The 25,605-nt window shown below is 52.3% G+C and overlaps 1 protein-coding gene across 1 annotated transcript; it reads left to right on the plus strand.

Moving 5' to 3' along the window:
- The first annotated feature begins 11,509 nt into the window (after positions 1-11,509).
- On the plus strand, positions 11,510-24,364 carry KRT82 (keratin 82). The gene is made up of 9 exons (XM_003252101.2): positions 11,510-12,034; positions 13,815-14,023; positions 16,350-16,410; positions 17,084-17,179; positions 17,558-17,722; positions 20,976-21,101; positions 21,751-21,971; positions 22,515-22,546; positions 23,118-24,364. The coding sequence occupies exons 1-9, from the start codon at positions 11,624-11,626 to the stop codon at positions 23,336-23,338; spliced, it is 1,542 nt and encodes a 513-aa protein (XP_003252149.1). The 5' UTR covers positions 11,510-11,623; the 3' UTR covers positions 23,339-24,364.
- Positions 24,365-25,605: the final 1,241 nt, after the last annotated feature.

The raw sequence follows: 25,605 nt of genomic DNA on the forward strand, positions 1-25,605 counted from the left end.
GGACAGACAGGGTGGGGTTGCTGCCTACAGACAAAATGAAGAATGAGAAACCTTTGGGGGAGAGGGTTCCTATGGGCCTGAAGTCTCTGCTTCTTAGGCCACAGTTCAGCATGCCTGAACAGAGTGAGGGAAATGTGGCTGTTGTAGGGTGAGGGGCTGCCAGCCTCTGACCTTTCTCTCTGTTCCTCTCCTCTCTGCCCTGGGTTGGGGCAAGACCATTTAAAAAAAAAAAAAAAGAAAGAAATGTATATGCCCCTTTATGGGACCCAAATACTCCAAGGAGCCGAGCTGTGAGAAAAGAAACCTCAGGTAGACTGAGAGGGGATCTGTTTTGTGGTTGTTTTGGGTTTGGGCTTTGTTTGGTGGTTTGTTTGATTTGGAATTTGGGGCCATGTGTGTCACAGGAGAGCCAGGCTACAGTGAAGCATTTACTAAGGCTGCTCTACAGACCCACCATTGCCTGTCCACCTCCACCCTACTGCTCTGACCTCACTCCCAGGGCCCAATCCAACCCCAAACCACTTCTTGATCCTTCCCACAGGTATGAAGAAGAACTCAACAGGTGCACTGAGGCAGAGAATGAGTTTGTGGTGCTCAAGATGAGTGGACCGAGTTCCTCCTGCCCGGCTCCCAGTGGCCTCATACAAGGCCTTATTTAATTTGCACAGCAAGCCTAGAAGTAGGTCTTACTTTAACAGTGGGAAAACTGCAATTCAGAGAGGTAAAGACACTTGCCCACGGCTACCTACGTAATCAGGACTCCAGAGTCTGAGCTGCAAATCCCAACACCACCCCCACCCTGTGTGGAGTCCAGTGTGGAGACAGGGGAAGCAAAATGGGCCTTGTCCCGGGCTGGGTCTCCAGGCACCCAGTCAGGTTCAGGAGGATGGGGCAGCCCAGAAGCAGCTCCATGGAGTTCTGGGCCTTCCTGCTTGGTGGCCAGGGCCAGAAAAGGGTTGTCCTCACAATGTGAGGTGATGCAGAACTTTCGATGTGGCACCAGAGCTGATGAGCAGGTGGGCACCCCTGAAGGCCCTGGTCTTCACACAGTTTGGAAGTTCTACTCCTCTCCAAGTTCTAAGTTCAACTCCATGGCCTGGAGTAGACAGATGCTCTGTCCTTGGGAACTGAAGCTCTCCCACCTAATTCACAGACAGAGGGGGCTGGTTATCCCTGGAAGGGTAAGGCCCAGAGTGATAGCATGTTCTGTGGTACATGGATGCTGTCTACATGAACAAGGTGGGGCTGGAGGCCAAACTGGATGCCCTGATGAATGAGACCAACTTCCTGAGCCCTTTCTATAAGGTGGCGAGAGTGCTCGGTGCCGCCTCCAACAGGAGGGCTGGGGGCTGGGTCTTAGAGCCTCAGCTGGGCGCAGAGCCTGCGGGCTCCTTCCTTGGTTTTCTCTCTGCTCCTTATCCCATCTGCATATTGCAGGGCAGATGCTGCTTCCCCTCCCACAGGAGAAAATGAGGTTCCATAGAGCGGCCAGCAGGTCAAGAGAGATGAAAAATTCAGCCTTAACCATCTGGATCAACCATGTTCCGTTGGGCAGGCAGAAAAATGGACCACCTGTCATTAAAATATGGATTTCCATAGAACTTTCTGAGCAACTTGGCTCATCCTGCCCTGCCCAAATTTACCTGCTGCTCTTCCTAGAGCAACTGCAGGGTGATGCAATTACACAAATCAAGTGGCAATTAGTGAGCCCTCAGGTGCTTCTGGAAGCAAGCAACACAATTGCCTGGTTCTCCGTTTGTGTCCTCCACAGAGCTGCAGGCACAGTGCTGAGCAAACACAACGGAGCCCGTAAGTTCTTGAAGCTTACAGTGTAGTGCAGGAGAAAGGCACAACAGAGATAATCAAATCACTGCACTATTTCAGGGGCTACAGAGGCAATGAAGAGAAATGACAGTAGAAAGCAATCATAGGCAATGGGTGGGTGACATTGAAAAAGAAACTTGAAGGAATTGAGCATGTCAGCCAGGAAGGCAGGGTGGGTGGGGGTAGTGCTCCAGCAAGAGGGAATGGGAAGTATAAATGACCCCGGGTGTGATCCAGGAATGCCAGGAGGAGGACAGTGTGGCTAGGGCAGAGGGGAGAGTGGTGAAGATAGGGCCAGCAGTGTCGAGGTGGGGTGTAGGGGGAGTGGAGTGCCTCCAGGTAGGCCTGGTAAGGACAGGTGATATGCCCATAGGGTCACACACACGTGATGCCCAACAGAAGCTTGTCACATTGTTCCAGGACCTGGGGCTTCAGCTCTGATTGTTTGGTTGGGCTCCAATTCCACCTTACAGCCCACAGGGGGATAACCAGCCCCCTCTCTGCTTGTTCTCTTCAATGCTGACAACCAGGGTGGTATTGCCTCGGAATTCTGAACTAGCCCACAGCCAGCAAGCCTGTGGGCCAAGATCTTTGAACTAGATCTGCAGCCAGGAAAAACCATTTGGGAAAAACAAGCTGCAGCACAATAACAAAATAATAATTTGTTGAAACGGGAAACGTATGAATCAGTCATCAATAAAGAGAGAAAAGGAATATTTTTACTTAGACTTCTGCTTTGGCCTACTGACTCTCAAATTTTAAAGAGCATCAGAATCTTCTAAAAATCTTGCTAAACACCAGTTCTGATTTAGTAAGTCTGGGCTGGGCCCACAGTGTTGCATTTCAATCAAGTTTCCAGTGATGCTGATGCTGCTGGTTTGAGGTCACATTTTGAGAACCACTGAGTTAGATGATCCTGAAAAGGGACCATTAACAAATTAATTGTGAGTTCACTGTTTCCAGACCATCTTATCTGGATGTCATTTAATCTTCACGAATTCATTTGAGGCCAGTATTATGATCAGCCTTGCTGAGATCCGGGATGCTATTCAAACGTGATTGGCAGATACAAGACTCGAATTTGTCAGTTGGGTGGCCTTTCTGCTATTTCCAGCTGGTTTCCATTGCCCATCCTATCCCCGAGGAGCAGGGAGGAGCCAAATTGGGAAACACAACTGGAAAGTAGCCAAGTCTTCTGGCTTCTTCTGACTCAATTTTCTTTCACAAGATATTTTCCTTATTTGGTGTGAAGGGCTGTATTTTCTCAGAACATGAGACATCTGTGATACTGACAGGTCACAACGTGGTGTGCTCCTGTGACACCAGGAGTGGCTTCTGGAGAATTCTGGCTGGAGTTACATGTGCTGCTGCTCCCTCCACGCAGATGAGCTGATGACAAAGAACAGCCATAAACTCAATGACCTCCCTAATGTTTTTCCCAGCCCTTTCAGCCTCCACAGGCCACTCCATCCCTACCGTGCAAGACCCTCAATGCCAGGGTCTGTTCCAGGGGGCAGATCACAGCCTCCCAAAACATGCCCCCACACACACATGCATACACATGCTCACACGCCAACATGCATGCACACACATACATGCACTCGCATGCACATACGAACACACATGCACACTTGCACGCACACACGGACACACCTGAACATGAGCACTCTGCCTCAGCTCTCTCATTTGGACCCAACCACAAAAGCAGGCTCAGCTTCAGGCCCAGATCTCTGAAACCTCCATGGTCCTCCTGTTGATGGACAATAACTGCAACCTGGACCTGGATAGCATCATCATTGAAGTCAAGGCCCAGCATGAAGACATCGCCAACAACAGCAGGGCTGAGGCTGAGTTCTGGTACTAAACCAAAGTGAGACATCAAGGTCAAGTTCATTAAACAAGCACAAAAAACTGAGATTTCGAAGGCAAACAAGAGCCATGTCCTCTCAGATGTCCCAGTCTGATAGGGTCAAGGGATCTGAGTTCAGCTTGGGGCTCACCCTATGTTACCTGGGGGAAGCATGTCAGGACCTGGGGAACAGTCAGATAAAGGCAGGAGGTGGTCAGTCCCTCTGCCAAGAGGCAGATGGACACACCTCCAATGCCCTGTATCAGACAGAAAAGGGACAGCTGGACAGTTCCAGCCATCAGTGCCAACAGGAGGAACAGAGAGGGAGGGTGGGGACAAGAGGAAAGTTTAACCCCTTGTGGAGGAGGCTGGAGGATCCAGAGAAGAAAGGCGGAACTGGCTGGGGCCCAGGGGCTGGAGGCCAAAGGCTTGATCTAAGTCACAGAATGGGATTTTCCAGATGAGAGCAAACATTCTGCTCTGGGAGTCGTTGGAATGATAATTTGCAATGCCGAGGAAAATATGAACAAAGGAAAAGTGATTGACACCTACATGATGCTGAGTTTGGGAGGGTGAGATGCATGGTATCGAGGGAGAGGGAAGAAAGACCAGGTACAGGAAGAAGGGAAAGAGCACAGCCACAGCTGTCCAGCTGTAGGGTGAAGCCAGTGGGCACAGAAAGTGAGGGACAGAGTCAAGAGAAAACGCAGATAAATTTGATTGGGCCAGAGACGGCCCAGCAGGGAGGCTCTCAGACGCACATGAAAGCCTATGGGGCTGTGGGAAGCCACAGCCTTCTCTTCCCTGGCCTGGCTGTCCCTGCCCACTGCACGCATCCCCCATCCGAGGTCTGTTTCTCCTCCCTCCTAGTACAAGGAGCTACAGCACTCTGCTAGCCTGTATGGGATGACCTCCACACCACCAAGATGGAGATCTCTGAGCTAAACTAGTAATGCAGAGGCTGCACTCTGAGATTGATAACTTGTAGAAGCAGGTAGGGCTGAGCTTCCAGGTGTCCTTCCATCCATGCTCCTGCCTCCAGGTGGTCTTGTGCCTGGGCCTCACTCAGCCCCTGCAGAGAGAAGCCTCCCAGATGAGTGGCCTTCCAGGAATATAAATATGCATTTACCTAGTGCAATGGTTAATATTGTCACCTTGATTGGACTGAAGAATGCGAGAAAGGCACTTTCTTCTGGAAGAGTAACTGGCAAAAGTTTGGCTTGCTTTACTTACTCACAATCCAGAAAAGTTCAGCATTGAAAAGGACCTCAGAGGGCTGGGTAGGGTGACTCACGCCTGTAATCTCAGCACTTTGGGAGGCTGAAGCAGGCGGATCACCTGAGGTCAGGAGTTCGAGACCAGCCTGACGAACAAGGTGAAACCCCATCTCTACTAAAAATACAAAAATTAGCCAGGCGTGGTGGTGCACGCCTATAATCCCAGCTACTCAGGAGGCTGAGGCAGGAGAATCACTTGAACCTGGGAGGTGGAGGTTGCAGTGAGCAGAAATCGTGCCAGTGCACTCCAACCTGGGCGACAGAGTGGAACTCTGTCACAAAAAAAAAAAAGAAAAAAAAGAAAAGAAAAGGACCTCAGAACATCATTTTCTCCATTCTGGCTAAGTCTCAAACTATCCAAGGGGGACAGAAATCAATCTTAGTTTTAAAGATGATGAAGCTCCCCAACCTCCTTTGCATTAAATCCACTTCAGGGAATTCTTTCATATTTTCAACTTAAAGTTCATAGAGGATCTTACTGCATCCTCTATGAACAATGTCACACATTCTCATTACCACCTGGCAGTGTGCCATGCCCTAGGCCACCATCGCCTGCTGATGCCAAGCAGCATGGGAAGGTGGCACTAAGAACAAGCTGGTGGAGCTGGAGATAGCCCTGCAGAAGGCCAAGCAGGACATGGCGCAGCAGCTGCGCAGGTACCAGGAGCCAATGTATGTCAAGCTAGCCCCGGACATCGAGATCGCCACCTACAGGAAGCTGCTGGAGGGCTTGAAGAGCAGGTGGGCCACCCTCCCCTCCCACCGTCACCCAAACAGATGCACCAGACCACGACAGCAATGCCACAGAGGCCTCATGAGCCCCACAGTGTCAGCCCTCCAAATGAAGCTCCCAGGTCAGAATCAGGGTTAAAATGCAATTGCTCCCTTAAAGGCATCCTGCAGTTGCAGCCCCTCCCACAGCTGTTGGACTCAGGGCAGGGGTGAGGGTCAAACAGCTGTTGGACTCAGGGCAGGGGTGAGGGTCAAAGGGGTCAAGGAAGGGACGCTAAGCAAGACCCTTTCTTCCCAAGTCCTGTAAGAAATGCAACCATACTTGGGACAAGCCTCAGGGGCTCTGGAATTGCCCTACAAGCTGACGGTCTCGCACTACCTCTACCACAGCTCCCTCTTCTCATTTCTCTCTGTATTTGTGACTTGTTCTCTCTCCTGGATTTTCCTCACAGATGCACTTGAGCTTCCCAAGGCTAACAAGCTGAGGCGAGAGCTTGCCAAGCACAGTGCCTGATACATGTAAGCCCTCTGTGATGATAACTTTAAATAGAAAGAACTCAGGGCCCCTTAACCTCTCAGCAAACAAAATGTCTCTTTCTCTCCCTAGCGGTCACAGACTCACTGAAGGTGTCAGAGCCGTCAGCACCTGTGAGTCAATGTCTTGGAATGGTAGAAAAGTGGGGGGCACAATGGAAGCTGGGAGCATCACTCATGAGGGTCTGGTGGGTCAAAGATGAGCAGGCAGGGGCAGGGATGTCACAAAGACCCTCTTGGGGGCTCTATGGAGACTCTTCTTGTGCCCTTCTTCCCTGTGAGGTCAAGAGAACTCGAAAGGGGCACATTCCATGTCACTAAGGAGCTCAACAACTTTCTCCTCACTCTCGCTTAATCTCCACAAAAACTGTGGAGATTAATTCGCAGGTGACCCATCACCCCCAGGGCTGGTCCCAGAAGATCCCAGTGACAGGGCAAGACTATTCAAACGATTGTAGGTCCCCAGTCTGAATGCCTGATTTCTCAGCTAGTGCTGCCAGGAACTCAAACTAACACAAATAACGAGAGGCTATTAAACAGATTAAATGTAAAGACCTATATTTAGAATTGAAGCATATTAATTCAACAAATAGAACAGTGACTGATCTGGCGTGGCCTCAACTCACAGGAAGGAGAGCAGGAGTGACCTCACAGAGTGACCCACCAGGGCTCTGGGGCTGTGTGTAGAAGCTCAGCATCGTAGGCGGCATTAATGGGAGCATTGAGTCCTGGTCATGGGAGTAGAATCCCCTTGAGACCTGTGTGGGTCAGATCACATTAGAGAGGCTGTCCTGATAGGATTGGGGAGAGCCTGGAACCAACTCATCAGAGGGGCAGGAATGCCCCACCAGGAAAAACGGACGCCAAGAGGGGAAATCAATGAGACATTTCCAAATGTTTACCTGGCTTGCAAAGATGCATCCAAGTAGGGAGCTCCCATTGCTGAAAATATTGAAGCAGAAGCTGAACAATTGTATCTTGGCAATGTCATTGAGGGGTTCTGGTACTGGGGGAGGCTTGTCCAGGTGGCCTTCAGGCCTCTTTCAACAAGGGAGTCTATGGCTCCCTTCCAGAATACAAGGCCTCCTCTTCCATCCAATGTGACAGCCGCCTACAAGACAGGGGAATGAACCCAGCACAGGAGCTAAAAGCCTTGGATCTGGTGGGCATGGACTTGGGTATGCCACTTGATCTCTTTGCACCTCATTTTTTCCTCTACAAAATGGGGGTGATTGTAGTAATGGTGTCCTCTCAGCCCTGTTGAGATCCACATGGTCACAGCTGTGAATGTGCCTTGAGTGTGGCGATGCCCTATGCAGAGGTTCATGAGGAGGTAGCGTGTGACGGGGTGGTGAGTCCATGCCCACCCTCTCTCACACTGGCTCAGGCGTTCCCCGAGGCTCTCAGGGAAGGGAGGGTTGCCTGGAACAAGGCACTGCGGGAGGGGAGCAGGCATGGGGATCACACCCAGGAAGGGTGTCATGGGAAATGGGAAGAACTGCCAACATGTCCTGAGCCCTCTCTCCACAGCTGAGGTCTCTTCCTCCGGGGCTCCAGGCTCCAGTGGGGGCAGCGTCCTCTGTGTGGATGGGGGTGGCCACAGCAGTGGCCTCTGCCACAACAACAGGAGCAGTGGCATCAGCTCCACCAGCAGTCACAGCAGCTCCAACATATTCATTGTCTCCAAGAGATGGCCCACCAAGAAGAGTTACAGCAGCCACACACCCCACCTGCCTCCACTGCCACTCCCCTCAAGCCCTCAAGCTTCCCAGCTCCAAGGCTTGATGTTTACTGACATCCTAGACACAAAATCAACAGCAGGAGGTACAGGGAGCAGGAAGTGGCTTGTGAGGTCATCCTGTCCATCCCTCTGCCTCCAGAAGGTCCCCACAGAGGTACCCCACCTGCTCCCGTTCTCTGCAGGGTCCTGCAGGGTCCACAGGCATCCATTCCAACCAATGTTGACTCAACTGCTCTGTGCCAGGACCTGGGCTAGCACTTTGCCCTTAAGAAGCTTCCAGAGTAGGGGGTGCAGTAGGGTCTTTCCCCTCCTGTCTAAGCCAGACCCACAGCAACCACAAGACAAGGCCTCTTATGCAGTCCTTCTCCGGACCTCAGAACTGACCACGGTGCCCCAGAGAGGTTGAGTGCAGTGTGGGCCCAAGTTTCCACACACCTTTCTCATTGCAGATGGAACAGTTTTCCCACTCAGGCCAGGACACGTCTTGCAAACCCTGCCACACACGCCACCTCCTCACCTCCTTTCTTCCCCCTGCCCAGGCCCCAGCCAAGTCCCTTGACAACTCTCACCAGCAGAATATTTGAGTGAGAAATCAACACCCTTCAAAATACGATCAACTCTTGCTTATTCATAATAGAATGGAATGATGTTATCAAGAACTCAAAAGCCCTCCATGGCCCAGGGCTGCAATGAGTGAGAGTTCACAGCCAAATTTCTGTCAAGTCTGCTTTATTTAAGTCAATATTAGACTTGCTGTTCCTAAACAGAAATGCCCCGATGACAGAGGGGTGGGAGGGAAGCAGGCTCATGTGAGGGTGTGGGAAGGCAGCTCGGCCCAAAATGTTTGCAAGAAATACACCAGGAAAAGCCTATTTTAATTCTCCTGCATTAAGAACTGCCCTGTGAGATTCCTGCAAAATAATCCTCCAGGCTCAGGACTATTCCTCTTCTCTTGTGCTAGCCACATCTCTCTTCTGGAAAGTTTCCCCTCCTTTTAACCTTACCCTTTTCACCTTTCACCCTCACTTCTTTTTCTACTCACCTTTCCCCACTGCCACCCCATGCACCTCCTCTCTCTCAACCCCCCTTTCTCCTCCTGTCCTGTATTTTTCACCCTTCTTCCTCTCCCACTCTTTCCGTTTGACAATCTATATTGCCTGCTCTTTCTCTTCTGACTTCCTTTTTCTATCTCCCTGCCTCTGAACGTCTCTGCTCTGTGTCTTCAGCCGTGGCTGACACTGAAGCTCCTTAAGCCAGGACACCACATTCCCTGCCCCACAGCAGAGGCCCAGGACAGTGCACTCAGTGGAGAGGTGGCTCTTTCTTTGGTGTTTTTCCTCGCTCTGAGGGAACACATTGCTGAGCCCCAGAAGGACGCAGGGGGAGGCTGGCGTGGAATTGGGGGTGAGGTAGGCATGGGGTTCTTCTTTGAGGCCTTCAAAGGGTGGTTTTTGTATTTAATTTGAAGAGTCATCAACCCCCAAAACACCTGCCAAAACGCATTCCAAAGGCAGGTAGAGATTGTCTACTGCACTGCCAAAGTGAAGACGGAGTTCACTGCTCCAGAAGAAAATCACACCCTTCTCAACTGCCTGCTCCCTTATGCCCCCTGGTTCCTGAACCCACTTTCATAAAATGCCGCCAAGCTGTCTAGGTCTTGACTGAGTCCTGTCCTAGCTCACACTCAGAGGGCAACCCTGGACTCGGGGGGCTCAGGGAACAGGTGCCTTCCACCCACAATAAATCCAAGGAACCGCCCTGCCCTCTGCTCCTGAGCTCTGGTTCTGGGCTCCGGGAGCCCAACTTGCTCACTGAGGCCCTCCTCTGGCCTGGGCATGGTGGGGAGACTCTGCTGTGTCCACTGCTGCAGTGACCCCTGCCCTCCGGTGCTGCTCACTGTCTCCCTCACCCCCTCTAGTGGGAATCTGCTCTCTGGCGGGGCCTCTGAATGTCTCCATCAACATTCACACCATCCTGGGCCCCCTCTGTGGACTCAGTCCAGGGAAGAGTGTGGTCTTCTTCCCCTGACACCCTGCAATTGGACCCCCTCACCCAACCTTTGGCCTCCCATTGTGGCCTGTAGTCTCGCCTTGCACCACCCCTCCTCCACTGCTCTGGGGCCCACAGTCAAGACTATGAAAAAAGGGACAGGGAGTGTGAAATGTCACAATGAGACTGAGAATTTCCCAGGAAACCTTTGAGTTCCAGTCTCCTAATCCACAGGTTGGAAGGCTGAGGGACAGGGACAACAGAACATTTATGGGCAGCAGATTCCCAATTCCTCACCTGGGCTTCCCTGCTCTGGAGCAGCATGGCAGGGTGAAGTCAGAAGGAACAGGATGGACTCCCAGCTGATCAGCCACAGCTGTGTGACGTGGGGATGCTGCTCTTAACTGCTCTGCTCCCCATTTTCCTGTCTGTGGCATAGTAACTACCTCATGGTGTGGTCAGGGAATTAAATGAGACCGTGGATGTAAAGAGTACAGAGTGGTCCCAGCACATAGTAAATGCCCAATAAATGTTTATTATTATTATTATTATTGGTTTGATTTTGACCTGGTAATAAGTCTCAGTGTGGAAGGGAAATGCCAGTTGGCCATGGCAAAAGTTTCACTGATGAAATTGATGGAAAAGAGGAGGAAAGAGAGTGAGGCAGGGGCTTCAGACATCTCCAAAGATCTGTGTCCGTGACCTGAGCTAGAAAGAAAGCCTGAATCCCACATCCACCTGAAAATTCCCAAGGGCAACAACTCTCCCCAGAGACATCCTCAGGCCAAAGCTGGCTCTGTTGACCTCAGGGACATTCAGGCTGGGTTGGGCAGAAGGGGAAAGGAACAGCCACATGGAAGCCGAGACCTGATGCTGAAATCATGCCTTCTGGGGTCCCCAGAAGTGTTGGGGAGAGCGTCCCTTCCTCTGCCCTTCTCAAGCACCAGGCCTCTCCTCCTGAGTTCCCTGCAGCCTTTGTGGACTGATGGGCCCTGTAGAGAAGCATCTATGCCTGGAGCCTGTCTACCTTCGAGACCCCCATGGGACAGTGGGTCACTGAGCCAGAGCTCAGGAGGGTTAAGGTCCAGCCTGTTGTAGGGAGGCTTCTCCCCCAACAAAAGCCTTCCTCCTGGGAACTTCCTGACTCACCTAGGAGCCCACAGAGGGCACTTGGGTTGAGGATCTGCAAAAAAAAAACCTAGGAGCAGCCTTGGGGAAAGAGCCAGAGCATCTTTAAGCATATGGGACTTGCCCTCTAATCCCAGAGAAGCCAGGGTATATAATTCATGGCACGCCTCCCCTCCTATGAAATGACGTAGTCCCAACTCTCCCTTTCCTTGAGGCTGAGCCACTGGATACATGGAACGTATCTGTCTGGTTGGCCCCTTTCATCACCCCCACAATCAAGGAAGGAGGACAAATAGGGTTTTTATAGGGCCCACCAGCACTGACCATTGGCCCCTTCTCTTTGCTCTTCGCTACCCTAATTATCCACATTGCTACTTAGCTCTGCCAATATCCCAAGCTCATAAACCTAGTTTAATGCTGATTTGGGGTTTGACCCAGCTCAGCCCTCCATCCCCCTATCAGATAAAAAGGGGGAAGCTGAGCCTGACTTGATCATCCTGCCCCCATTCTTTTCTCCAGGGCCCCATTTCTCTGCCTCTCTCTCCTGCCATGTCGTACCACTCCTTCCAGCCAGGCTCCAGGTGTGGCAGTCAGAGTTTCAGCTCATACTCGGCTGTCATGCCCCGGATGGTCACTCACTATGCAGTGAGCAAGGGGCCATGCCGGCCCGGGGGTGGTGGGGGCCTCCGAGCTCTGGGCTGCCTCGGCTCACGGAGCCTGTGCAACGTGGGCTTTGGGAGGCCCCGGGTAGCCTCCAGGTGTGGAGGTACCCTACCTGGCTTTGGGTACCGACTGGGGGCCACCTGTGGGCCTTCTGCCTGCATCACCCCTGTCACCATCAATGAGAGCCTGCTGGTCCCACTGGCACTGGAGATTGACCCGACCGTGCAGAGGGTAAAGAGGGATGAGAAGGAGCAGATCAAGTGCCTCAATAACCGCTTTGCATCTTTCATCAACAAGGTAAGGGGGCAGTGGCCCAGGGCCGTGGGAGGACCCACTGCAGATCTGGGGTCTGGTCTTGTTCTGGTCCAAGGGAACCAGGAGGAGACTGACATTGAGGAAGCCTCAGTTTATCCAGTGGCCTCTCTCACATTCCACGACCACCAGCCTTTGAAAGCCAGTTAGATCAGACTCCACACTAAACATTTCTGCTTCCTTGTCTTTTTTAAAATATATCATCTTTCTCTGAATATTATCTGACAAAATCACCCATCACCAAGGTTGCCTGAGGTCAGACTATAAGAGGAACTTCCAAAGCAACACTGAAAGGAATGACCAGAGAGGCAGAGAAATGCCCTTCCTGATGAGGCTTTAACAGTAGAACCGCCTTCTGTGTGCCTGAGCTGTGTCACAACTCTTGAGCCTGAAGGTGAGGATGGGCACTGTGACTTCAGAATTTCCAATCAGTTTAGGCCTGGGATGAGAGGAAAGTGGACAGTCAGAGCTAGAGGCACAAGGTGACGGTCACGAAAGTCTTACATCTGTCATCCCCAGAGCCACTGAAAGGCTGCTAGGAAGGCACGCCTTCAGAAGGTGCTGAACTGGCCTGCCATCCCTCATCAGCCTCTGGGTCCATCCCACGCCCCAGGGAGGCTCTTGGGGTGAGAATTCATTCCACAGTTTGAGCTGGTGTTTCTGGTGACCCTAAGGTTGAGGGGCAAGAGTCCTGGGCCAGAGGTCAGGAGCCCTGGCCACTGGCGTTGACTCTACTCCTACACCCGGAATCCCCGTGCAAGCCATTCACCTCTTGGCCTTTGGACGGTGCTGCCCGGTGAGGAAGGGGAGGAGTGACGGTGGGAGATTAGAGGAGGTATTATATGCCAAAGTGCTTCACAGAGGAACTTGTTTAGTCAAACTTACAGTTTTATTTCTAAAGTTTATTAAGTTCTGGCTATAAACTTACTCCAAAAACATGGGCCCTGATTAGCAACAACATCACAGCACCTTCTGTTAGGCTGGGAGCCTCCTGTTGATGCAGCCACTGACCAGAAGTAGGGCAATGCTACTTCTGTAGTTTTCTTGACAGACAATGCACAATATGGAAAATTCCAGAACAAGGGCTGGAGACCACGTTCCCTTAGTCAATGTCCAGCCAGGTGGCCATGGTGAACTTACTCAACTCCTAATCTCAGTTTCCACTTTACGAAAAGGGAGGAGGAGGCCAGCAGCTGTCCACATTACTATGACCTGGACTTTTTTCAGATACAGCCATGTAGGATGCAGCATAGTAGGTGAAAAGAGCTTAGAGTCCCTTGATCTGACTTTTCCCCTGAGTGTCCCTAGGCTGCCATAAAGGAAAGCCTCGACCCCCAAGCTTCACATCCTCTGACATTAGTATGAAGTTAACAGAGTCCCTTCCCATACACTGTCCCAGGTAGGAGCTTTGGGAAGCAAAGTGAGCTTGAAGGGACAGGATGTCTTGGTCAAGGCCACGAGGATAGAGAGAGGCAGGCAGGCAGTGCTGAAACAGGACTTGCCCAGGCCTCTTGGAGAAGTACTATCCACTACAACACGCAACCTCTGAGTGGAAGGTAGGAGTCCACTAGGCTCTCCCACGCAGGGGAGACACAGAGACACATACCCTCAGATGCCAGTCTATGCAGAGACCCTGATTTTTGCCAATTCTAGTGCACTGGCAGCCATGTGTTGGGAGAGAGGGCACAAACTCATTCCATTGCCCTCTCTAAGTCATGGTCCCCAGGATCTCTGCTGCCTGGTGACATTCCATTCTTGGCTGCAGGTCCGTTTCCTGGAGCAGAAGAACAAGCTGCTGGAGACCAAGTGGAACTTTATGCAGCAGCAGAGGTGCTGCCAGACCAACATCGAGCCCATCTTCGAGGGCTATATCAGCGCCCTTCGGCGGCAGCTGGACTGTGTGTCCGGGGACCGTGTGAGGCTAGAGTCAGAGCTCTGCAGCCTCCAGGCTGCACTGGAGGGCTACAAGAAAAAGTGAGTCAGTGCTGCTTTCACCCCACTGGTGGACCTGGGGCAAGGGACAGAAACAGTCCGGGCCCTGATTCCCCATTTATAAAATGGGAAGCCTAAACTTAGTTCACTGGGTGGCAGAACAGTTATGTGGGATCGTGTCAGCAGGGCACCCCACTTGGCACACGGTGGGAGCTCTGAGACTGTGTATTGCCATCTCTCTCCCCACTACTCCACCTAAATAAGGCCCTCAGGATCTCTCTCTCTCTCTCTGTAAAACAAGCTCTTTCATGTGTGGCTTCTGGAGCTCCAGCTTCCGGCTGAAACTGCCTGTTCTGCCTTTGCAGATCCTGAACTACTTCCTATTCCACAGACAGATCCCCAGGCCTCTTCCCTCCTGGCCTTTGTTCCTGCTGCTTCTCCTGCCTGACACACCCCTCTCAGCATCTCTCTGCTCCATGTCCAAGCTACCACAGCCCACCTTTTCTTTCACCCCCAACTCTGGCTTCCTGCACAGCCCTTCTGCCCTTTCCCCACATATCAGGCTCTAGCTCCTTCTGCCTCACTTCCCAGTTCTTTGTGGTTCCTGTTTTGTTTTCTGCCACACTTGCTCCCCCTAAGGACGTGCTCCAGATCTGATTCACAGCTTGGAGTAGGTGGTTGATAAGCATATGGTAATTAAGCACTTGCAAGAGGTTGAGGCCCAGATAAATTGTCTCACCAGGTCCTGGGCCGAGTGCCCCATGGGAATCCAGTGTCCTATGGGAATCCAGTGCCCCGTGACAGTTCAGTGTCCTATGGGAGTGCATGTTAGAGGCAGGCAAGTTGAAACAGGTGTCTTTCTATTGAGGAGAAACAGGGCAAATATACTGAGAGCAACAGGTTTATAAGGGTTTGGGTCAGTGAAGTGGAGCCATGTTGGGGACACTCACTGCAGGTGTCAACCACATGCCTACTCAATGCCAGACACTGCTAGAAAGTGTGGGTGCTATTGAAAGAAAAAAGGCTAACTCTTTCCCAGTCCAGTGTGCACAGACCACCTGCACCTACACACAACCAGAGGAGAAGGGAGAGGAATCCCAAGAAAGGGAAAGAGCAGGAGTCCAGGAAGCCTTCTTGGAGGAGGTGCAATTTCCTCTGGCCCTTGGAGGATAATGGCTCATTCCAATGGCATTATCCTCCATTTTGGAAATGGGGAAAGGACAGGAATGGGTGGCAAGAAAGAGGAAGGGCCTGCCAAGTGAAGGGGACAACTCTAGCAGACTGTGACAGGTGAGATGCAGTGAGGTTGTGGGAGGGCTGGAGGCCAGCCCGTCAGCAGAAGCAATGCCTTTCTTGAGGAGTGAGTAGCAAGGTGAGATTAAGAGACAGGATTTGCAGCTCAAGATGAGAACTTTGGCTTTTAAAAGTGAGACAATCGAAGAAGGATGAGGTCCAACTGGTATTTTAAGAATAGCAAACACTTTCACAGTAAAGAGCCTGTGCCAGGCACTGTCCTAGTGCTCTTCAGGTATTAATGCATGTGACATGTTAGCTCACAACAGCCCTGTGAGGCAGAACTAGTGTTAGCCTCATTCTATGGATGACGAAGCTGTGCATCATGAGGCAGAAAGGCCAAGTCACTTACCCAACTTGCCCACAGCTTGCACAGGACAGAGCCAGGATTCAAACCCAGGGGGCTAGGCTCCAGAGTCCAGGGCCAGTGCTGCAGCAGTTCTGCTGGAAAAAAAGAGAGATGGGCATGATGAAGCAGAGAAGCTTTTAATGGATTGATGCTGCTCATCAAACTGAACCCCCTGACCAATTCCCTCTGCCTTAGGGGAGTGCTGAGTGGGCTGAGGAGCCCCAAGGAGCTTGAGGAAATAGCCTGGCTGTCTCTGTGGATCTGGTAAAATGGATAATTACTACCTCTGCAAATGAACCACAGGTAGAGGCCAGGCTCTGAACCCTCCCAGCGAGGAGGATGCACAGGGTCAGCCGGGAATTTCAGTGACTCAGAAAAAAGAGCTAGGCCAGCAGCACAGCCTTCTCCGTTCCCAGGGGAGGCCACTAAGTGAAGTGAACCTCCTCGGCAGCAAGATGGAATGAAGGTAGCCTTAAGGAGGACTTCCCAGAGGAGGACTCATTGTGGGAAAAGGCTCCTGAGGAATGGGGAGAAGAGTAAACTTGAAAAGTGGCTACTTATCCATCTCAAGTGGGTGAAGGAGCTACAGTTGCCAAGACAGGCTGGACCTGGGCACTCCCCAGGGCAGTCAGTGACAGGCAGAGCTGCCCCCAAAGGCCTGATGCCAAGATCTCTTCCAAAATCCACAAGCCCGACTAAAGCATTTTTTCCTGCCTTTTCCATCAGATACGAAGAGGAGCTCTCCCTGCGTCCCTGTGTCGAGAATGAGTTTGTTGCCTTAAAGAAGGTGAGGAGGATGTTCAGAGAGGCAGAGCCCCTGAGCTGGCCTGCCTTGCCCCAGGCCACCTAGCCCTAAACTCAGTCCACACGTGTCTGCAGCCCACCCACTCTGAAAAAGGGTTTTTCCCCCCTCAGACTCCTGTGCCAGCCCCACTAACCCTGAGAATGAGGAAGGCTGGCCTCCTCTCCCCCAGCTTTGTTCCCTTGCAAAAGGCCGGCCATTGGCCTGGCCTCCACTTCCCCACTCATGCAGGCCGAAGCTGGGTTAAAGTCATGTCTAACCCTGCCCGAGCAGCTGGAGATGGGACAGATGCCAATGCCAAACCAAAACGAAAGCTCAAAAGCTCTGCCGCAAGCCCCCAAATACAACAACAATTGCGATGGTTCCTCAGACAGGTAGCCAGGTATTTCCAGGCCCAGGCTCTGCAAAGTGGGCTCTGAGAGGCTGCTGCTAAGGCTCATTTAAACCCCACTGCCTTCAGATCCTTTTCCCATCAGGAAGCCAGGCCCAAGCCTGGGGTCCCAGGGCTAGGGATCCCTTTTTCCCCACCTCGGCTCCATCACCCCTTCGCTGCCCGTGGGTGTCTGTGAGGAAAGGTGAGCCCCACGCCTTCCCCCTGCCACCAGCTTGCCTGGGAGGTGGCCCAGCCAGGTCATATTCTGTCCCTGCTCTGCTGCAGGATGTGGACACAGCCTTCCTGATGAAGGCTGACCTGGAGACCAACGCAGAGGCGCTCGTGCAGGAGATTGACTTCCTGAAAGGCCTGTATGAGGAGGTACCCACAGCCCTGACCTTGGGTGGTTAGTCAGGGCTGGAGCCAAGGGATTGAGAGGGCAGCAGAGTGGCCGCCCGGTGGGTACATTTCAGGACAAGCATGGAAAGAGGTCCACACTGTAGAGACGGTTCTCAGGCAGTGAGACTCACAGAAGTTGGATCATCCAGGCCATGGCTCACAGGCACCTCTGAGAAAGTCTCCACCAAGCTCTGGGCAACTAGAGGGTGGGGACAAGGAGTCAGTTGGTGACTGAAGACCAGAACAGCCATAGCAGAGTTCTACGCACTCTGCTCTGGGAAGGTCAGAACGGGTTCTCCCCTTCTCCTGTCCCGGGACGCTCAGAGAGCTCACTCCTTCTCACCTGGGCCCTGCCCCCAGGAGATCTGCCTGCTGCAGTCTCAGATCTCTGAGACCTCGGTCATTGTGAAGATGGACAACAGCCGGGAGCTGGACGTGGACGGCATCATCGCTGAGATCAAGGCGCAGTATGACGACATCGCCAGCCGCAGCAAAGCCGAAGCAGAGGCCTGGTACCAGTGCCGGGTGAGGCCCGGGGTTTGGAGGCAGGGAGACTGGAGAGGTGACAAACCAGGGGAGGGGAGGACCCCCAGACTCCTTCCCTGCAGAAGTGGGTAAGGAGCTAATGAGAGCCACGCCATGCCACAGACACAGGGAATCCCATAAAGCCCAGCTGCTGTTGTTTCTGCCAGGCCCCAGGCCACTTCCCTGCAGAGCACGTGGGAGGGACCCCTCCCCGCCCCGGACAATCCAGGCCTGTCATCAGGGTGCCAGGGCACCCAGCAGTTTTTACCTGCAGACTCACTGGAAGTGCTCCTGTACGCAGTGTTCAGTAAACACTAATTGGCGATGATGGCAAAGAGGGCTGTAAGCTTCGAGGTGTGGGAGGAGGCTAGTGGCATGGGGTGGCTACTAATGGTAGAGCAGAAACAGTGATTAAGATGGCCTCAGACTTAATAATTAGGGGCTTGCTTGGAGGGCAGGGGGGCCCTAAGGGTAATTAGATTTAACAAATATCATCAGCTCAGCCTCTCCTGCCCTGCCTGTGAAAGGCGCCATGCATGCATGCACTCATTGGTCCACTCATTCAACACTGTGTATTCAGCATCAACCACGTGCCAAGCACAGTTCTAGAAGCTGGAGACACAGCAGGGAACAGAACAGACACTAGTCCCTGCCTTCATGTCACTTTCACTCCAGAGACAAGCTGGGGGCCAGGGTAGGGTTGGAGGGGCAGGGGGATGGATGATAAACAAGGCACATAAGTGCAGTGGATGTATGTTAGACTGTGATACCAAGTGCTAGGAAGAAAATAAACCAGGGGAAGGGTAGGGAGTGTTGGAGTGCAGTTTCAAATAGGGTGGCCAGCAAGGATGTGCTTCCCAAACCAAAACGCCAGCTAGCAGGAAGTGATTGCAAAGGTGGAGCAGCAGGTAAAGGGAGTTTGATGACAGAGGGAACAAATTGTGTCACAAAGGCAAAGGTGTTGTCATTTGATCTAATCTTGAAGGACAAATAAGATTCAATGGGCCAGATGGGGAGAGGGTGTGCCAGGCCGAGCAGTGGGTGCTAGGACACAGCAGCAGAAAGTGAGGGGCCTGGAGTGCCATGTGCTGTGGAGATCGGGCTGGAGGGGTAGCTTTAGGCCAGGTCACAGCACATCTGCAGGGCTGTGCTAAGTCATCTGGCTTTGTTCTGAAGGCAGTGGGTGCCACTGCCCAGGGAGTGCCCAAAGTGATGCTCTGCCCATTTTCTGGTGCTCCATGGTGGCTGGAAGTATGAAAACTTGACCTGGAGTCAGCTCCTGGTGAACCCGTCTGTAGTATGTGGCCCACCCACGGCCAGGTTTCACTCTGGCTGGCCCTTCCTCTAGGTGCCCCTGGCAACCACCATCAGCCATGTTGGGTTCAGGATTACAACCACCTCATTTTCCCATCCTGCTAAGTCAGAATTGTAGGGAAAATTCTATTAGTTAAAGATTGCATTTGGCTACCAGGATCAGAAATTCTAAAAAAAAGAAAAAAAAAGTTAAAATTGAATTTTTACTTTTTTCTGAAGTAGCTTGAAGTACAAAATAGACTGCCTAGGATGACACAGAGGTTCTGTGACATCATCAGGGACCCAGGATCCTTCGAGTTCACCATTCTGCCATCTGTAATACATGCTCCATCCTCTTGGTTGCCTCATGTTCCAAGAAGGCTGCAGCACCTCCAATCTCACATGCTTACGCCTGGCAGCAAGGAGAACAGAGGCGAAAAAAGCCAACTGGGTCATTCCCCCTTTAAAGAGCTTACCCAGAAGCCCTACCCAGCCATGGTCATAGATCTCATTGATTGGAAGGCTGAGAAATATTCTCTTATCTGGGTTCATTGTTACCCTAAATAAAAGCAGGGTTCTATTTGGTTCTGGGTTTTTGCTGTTGTTGTTATTTTTGTTTTTTGTTTATTTTGAGATGGAGTCTTGCTCTATTGCCCAGGCTGGAGTGCAGTAAGTGGTGCAATCTCGCCTCACTGCAACCTCTGCCTGCCAGGTTCAAGTGATCCTCCTGCCTCAGCCTCCCAAGTAGCTGGGATTATAAGCATGCACCACCATACTCAGCTAATTTGTGTATTTTTAGTAGCGATGGGGTTTCACCATGTTGGCCAGGCTGGTCTTGAACTCTTTTTTTTTTTTTTTTTTTTTGAGACGGAGTCTCGCTCTGTCGCCCAGGCTGGAGTGCAGTGGCGCCATCTCGGCTCACTGCAAGCTCCGCCTCCTGGGTTCACGCCATTCTCCTGCCTCAGCCTCTTCGAGTAGCTGGGACTACAGGCGCCCGCCACCACGCCCGGCTAATTTTTTTTTTTTGTATTTTTAGTAGAGACGGGGTTTCACCGTGGTCTCGATCTCCTGACCTCGTTATCCGCCCGCCTCGGCCTCCCAAAGTGCTGGGATTACAAGCGTGAGCCACCGCGCCCGGCCGGTCTTGAACTCTTGACCTCAAATGATCTGCCCGCCTCAGCCTTCCAAAATGCTGGCATTACAGGTGTCAGTCACTGAGCCCAGCCAGGGGTTCTGTTTTAAGAAGAGGAGAATGGATATTTATTGGGCAACTGCAGACTTTCCTACTGTAACCAAATAACAAAAGAGCCAATGGGTGTGATTATGTGCTTATCTCTCGTTTTGCATTTTCTATATAATATGCTCCCACCCACTATCAGAAAATCTAAAGTCAGCTAACTTTTTAAAACTTACAAATGTAATCTGTACACACTACTATTCAGAAATTGGATTCAGAGTGCAAAGGTTTTTATAAAAAAGTGTTACCTCAAGGTAGGACATAAATTGCATTTTGGTTTTTTTTTATTGTTTTTAGGGAAAACATACAAATGTTCTCACCCTGATGGGCAGTCCTTGGTCTGTTAGGCAACCCAGGCTGAGCACAGAAGCCCCTTCCAAGGTCCAGAGGCATATCTAAAAGGGAAAGAGCCCTCAGGTGAACTTGGGCTCTGGGACAGAGAAAAGGACCAGACACAGAACAGCTAAACAGAGGAGGGGATCTCAGAGGTTGGAGAAAAATCTAACAAGCCTGGAGCTGGGGATGGGCTGAGATGGGAATCAGGAGCAGCCCACATAAAGGACCCAAAATTGCCCAGAAGTGGAAGAAGGTAAAGGAGCAGTATGAGAACCAGAGAGCACCCGAACCAGGAAGTCACGGGAGAAAAGACTGGGAACAGTGAGAAAAGAGGCTAGGAGATGCCACCTTGTGGGCCCTGGGGTTCTGACCTCTCTGTCCTGGCAGTATGAGGAGCTGAGAGTCACAGCTGGGAACCACTGTGACAACCTCCGCAACCGTAAGAACGAGATCCTGGAAATGAACAAGCTGATCCAGCGGCTGCAGCAAGAAATCGAGAATGTCAAAGCCCAGGTGAGACCGGGGAGGACCTCCTTGCTGCGAGAGCCATCCTAGGCTGACTGGCCAGTCTGTGCCGTGCAGGGCGGGTTCAGTCCCTGCTGTGAGTGCTGCTGAAGAGGGAATAAACTTGTGCTGCCTTGCTCAACAGAAGCAAGCCCTTTCTACAAAAGGGCAGACCCACAGCAGGATGAGCGGCCGCAGGAAATAGTCAGGTCCCCAACAGAAACGAGGTGACCAATGTCAAAGATGAAAGGCAAGGATGCTTCACTAGGTGCAAGTATAGAAAAGATGTGCTCCACGGTCCCTTCAGACCCAAAGACTGTGATTCTATGATCCTGAAATTCAAGGTGACTCTCAGTTGTTCATAAAATCAGACCCACTCCATTCTCCTGGGCTAGGGAAGACCAGCTAGGCATTTAAAACCTATTAGCCCCACAGAAATTTCTCAGCATACTTAAGAGGAAAATCCCAGCTCTCTTGGAGGTATTTTAGACAGAAAACCCATCCCAGTTCCCTGGAGGAACCAGACGTCGCAATCCTAGGATGAAGCTCGCAAATGTGAGCCTGGCATATAGCCACCCCCGTGTTCTCTCTGCTCCTCTGCGAGTCTGGCTTGGGGCTCCAGGGCCCCCAGTGATGCTTTTCTGTGCCCCTCCCACAGCGCTGCAAACTTGAGGGTGCCATAGCTGAGGCAGAGCAGCAGGGCGAGGCGGCTCTCAACGATGCCAAGTGCAAGCTGGCAGGGCTGGAGGAGGCTCTGCAGAAGGCCAAGCAGGACATGGCCTGCCTGCTCAAGGAGTACCAGGAGGTGATGAACTCCAAGCTGGGCCTGGACATCGAGATCGCCACCTACAGGCGCCTGCTGGAGGGTGAGGAGCACAGGTGAGCTCCTGGTGGCAGGGTGGTGGTGGGGGCGGGGGGGGGGAGGTCAAAGACGGGCACCAGGTGTGGCCATTACCCAGCCCTCTGGCGGCGGCTGCTAGTATCTCTCACCTCTGTCCCCCACCCCAGTCACTGAAAACCCACAGGCCAGGCGCGGTGGCTCACGCTTGTAATCCCAGCACTTTGGGAGGCTGAGGCGGGTGGATCACGAGGTCAGGAGATCGAGACCATGGTGAAACCCCGTCTCTACTAAAAATACAAAAAATTAGCCGGGCGTGGTGGTGGGCGCCTATAGTCCCAGCTACTCGGAGAGGCTGAGGCAGGAGAATGGCGTGAACCCGGGAGGCGGAGCTTGCAGTGAGCCGAGATCGAGCCACTGCACTCCAGCCTGGGCGACAGAGTGAGACTCTGTCTCAAAAAAAAAAAAAAAAAGAAAACCCACAGCAGCACATGGTCCACAGTGAGGGTGGGAGTGGGGAGATGCTGCATTTACCTGCATCTGTTTGATGTAGTTACCTGTCTTCTTTTTCCTCTCATCCCCAGGCTGTGCGAAGGCATCGGGCCCGTGAATATCTGTAAGTAGATAAGCCATGCCCCACTGGCTCTGGGGTCTTGGGGGTTGATCACCCCAAAACAGGCAGCCACACCACCCCTTCCCAGACCTCTGATGCCTCCCCTACCCCAAAGGAAGAGCTCTGTCTGCCGTGAGCTCCCAGGCTGGTGGAAAGGGCTATCCAAATCTTTTGGGAGTCAGACTAGGAGCAGATTTGCAACAGCGGCAACAGCATGGTCCAAGTGCTTCAGGGCCCAGAAGCCACAAAGAACCACCCTGAAAAGAGAATGCTCTTCTAGAGGAAGAGAATTTGAAGCAAGCTTAGGAAGGAGGGAACAGTAGAAACTGAGAAAGGGTGAAACTGAATCCGGCCTGGCCTTGCCCAGGCTCTACAGAAAGGAGAGAGGTGCACGAGGACCTTGCAAGCACTTTATGTGACTAGGGTGGGAGACGCGGAGGCTGGAGGCTGGAATGGGGTGTCTGTAGAGGTGAGTGGCAGGAGGTGGGAGGAATGGCCTGGCTGAGTAGTTTCAGGGCAGTATACTGAGAGCCACACCGTGTGGGGCCCTGAGCACCCCTTCCTGTTCCCACAGCAGTGAGCAGCTCCAAAGGCGCCTTCCTGTATGAGCCATGTGGGGTCAGCACGCCTGTCCTCAGCACTGGCGTCCTCAGGAGCAGTGGGGGCTGCAGCATCGTGGGCACTGGTGAACTGTATGTCCCCTGCGAGCCCCAGGGGCTACTGAGCTGTGGGAGCGGGCGGAACTCCAGCACGAAGCTAGGAGCTGGGGGCAGCTCCCCCAGCCACAAGTGTTAGCATGACCCCAGACCTGCAGGAGACAGGGCCCCTGCCCCATGGCCCTGGATGTCACACTCCCACCAGGGCTGAAGACAAGGATGTTCCAAAACCCCACCTCCCTGTATTGACTCCACATTCCCCTCCAGTGTTCCCTCCTTGGGAGCTGAGCTGCCCCTAGGACCCCTCCTTTGCTTCATGAGTCACCTTCCACTCACCTGTGTGCAGACCCTCAGCTAGGCCCAGAGGGTGGGGACAGAGGGCAGAGAAAGAGAATGCATTGCTCTTAACCGCAGAATGGCAATAACCCCCAAAAGGTCAAATGGGCACGCCACAGTTCTGCTCTGTGGATCATCCCATGGAAGTTTCCTCACAAAGCCAGCTCCTCTCCCACCACAGGCTCCACACTGCCCTTACTTCAGGCTTTCATGCCCCTAAGAAAAGTGAATTTCCTTTAACACCACCTGAAACATGCACACTACAAATATCAAAAGGAGACACCTCCAAATCCCACTCTAAATTCCAAAGCCAAGTGCCACGATTTCAGGATAGTCAGGGCCTGCCAATGTCCTCTCAGCACAGAGAATCAAGAGGTGGCCTTTAGGCAGTAGATTTACTTTCTCAGGTATGTTGAACCCAAACTATGAGAATAAATCTTTCTCCTGAGCTCACATTGGCAGGTGATGTCAGGCAAATGCCTAGAACAAAGGGCAAAGGGATATGGAATGTTTACTGGACAGATGGAAAACCAAACACAGGTATCATTTGCTCAATGGAATCAGTCCCGCCTCCACCCAACCCCTTCTGTACATAGCCGCCCCTCCCTGTTCCCCATCCCTTTAGCTCCTTTTGCTTTGAGTCTGATATGACAGTGATGTAGGGCTGCCCCAGCCGACTTGGAGGCCCTGGCTCAGGAGCTCATAGATGGAGGAGGTGTGGGCTGACTCCACCTCCCAGAAGCCCCTCGTGCCAAGCCTGTCCCACTGGGGCTCCAGGGCCTCTGCCCTGAACATCTGGGCTTCTGTTCAAAATAAACCTGCTCTGTTCGTGGATTATAGAAATCAGGATTATTTACTCTGCTTTGTGGAAAGTGTGATAAGGCTGAGGGGGAACTGGTGAGCAGCTTTTTGGGACTGAAGTCTTGGGAACAGAAATGAAGAATGTTATACAAACAGAAACGCTACGTGTAAATAATTTGCAAATGCCTGTGGAAGAAATAGGGCTCCATACAAATCACACTTAAAACCTGCACGCCACACCCCAATGGTTCACAAGTCACTTGCCATGTTAAAAACCACAAGCCCACTGCACACAGGCCTCCTCACTACATGGTGCCCTATACACATCCTAGAGAAAATCCTTGGGGTCCTCTATCATGTCTAGACTTAGCAGCCCCCAAGCCCTAGGCTCTGTCCCTATCCAGAACCATTCTCAGTGCCTGGATACCCCCAGCTCCAGGAAAGCAGTGAAGATGGTGGCAGCCCATGGAGTGAGGAGGACCAGGACACTCCAGTCTCCTCTCCCCATTTAGAAGCCCAAGACCTGGAGATTTGGCGGCAGTGCTTCCACCCTCTGCGAGGCCTCAGTCCTCTTTCCTCTGCCTCACTGACCCCCTGAAACAGCCTCTCCTGGTGGGGTGCTTTCCCCCTTGTGGCTCCCCTCTCCTGAGAGTTGGGATGACTCCCCACTCTCCCCAAAGAGCACCCATGCTGCACCAAGCCCTGTATTAGAGGCTGGTGCTGCAGAAATGACTAAGACGCCCTCTTAACCTTGGAAGGACACTCAGCCTCCCGGAGAGAGGATTCATAAATAATGAGGGCCAAACAGCATGGGAGCCCCAAGAAGCAGCTCACGACTGCCTGGCGAGGGTCAGAGACAGGATCACAGGAAAGACTGTATGGACAGGGGCTGAAGGGAAGTCTAGAGTCAGATCTGTGGGCAAGCACAGTCAGCAGAACCCATCCCTTCACATTCTCATTGGCTCAGTCTGCATCTCTCAAGCACCTGCGATGGGGCTGGCTACCCAGGGCCTGGAGACAGTGTGGGGAATAAGACAGCCCTGGTCACGGCCAGTTTACCCCATAAGCGCAGTAGACACTGTATGTAGGGCCGATGGTAGAGAATGTAAGACGGGGCAGCCACTGTGGAAGACAGCCTGGCAGTTCCTGAGCATGGTCCCCACAGAGGTACCAGGTGAGTCAGCACTATCACTCGTAGCCATACACCCAAGAGAGATAGAAACCTATGTCCATGCAAAAACATGCCTGTGAAAGTTTATCACAACATTA

This window comes from Nomascus leucogenys, chromosome 11 (genome assembly GCF_006542625.1).
Source record: "Nomascus leucogenys isolate Asia chromosome 11, Asia_NLE_v1, whole genome shotgun sequence".
Lineage (NCBI taxonomy): Eukaryota > Metazoa > Chordata > Mammalia > Primates > Hylobatidae > Nomascus > Nomascus leucogenys.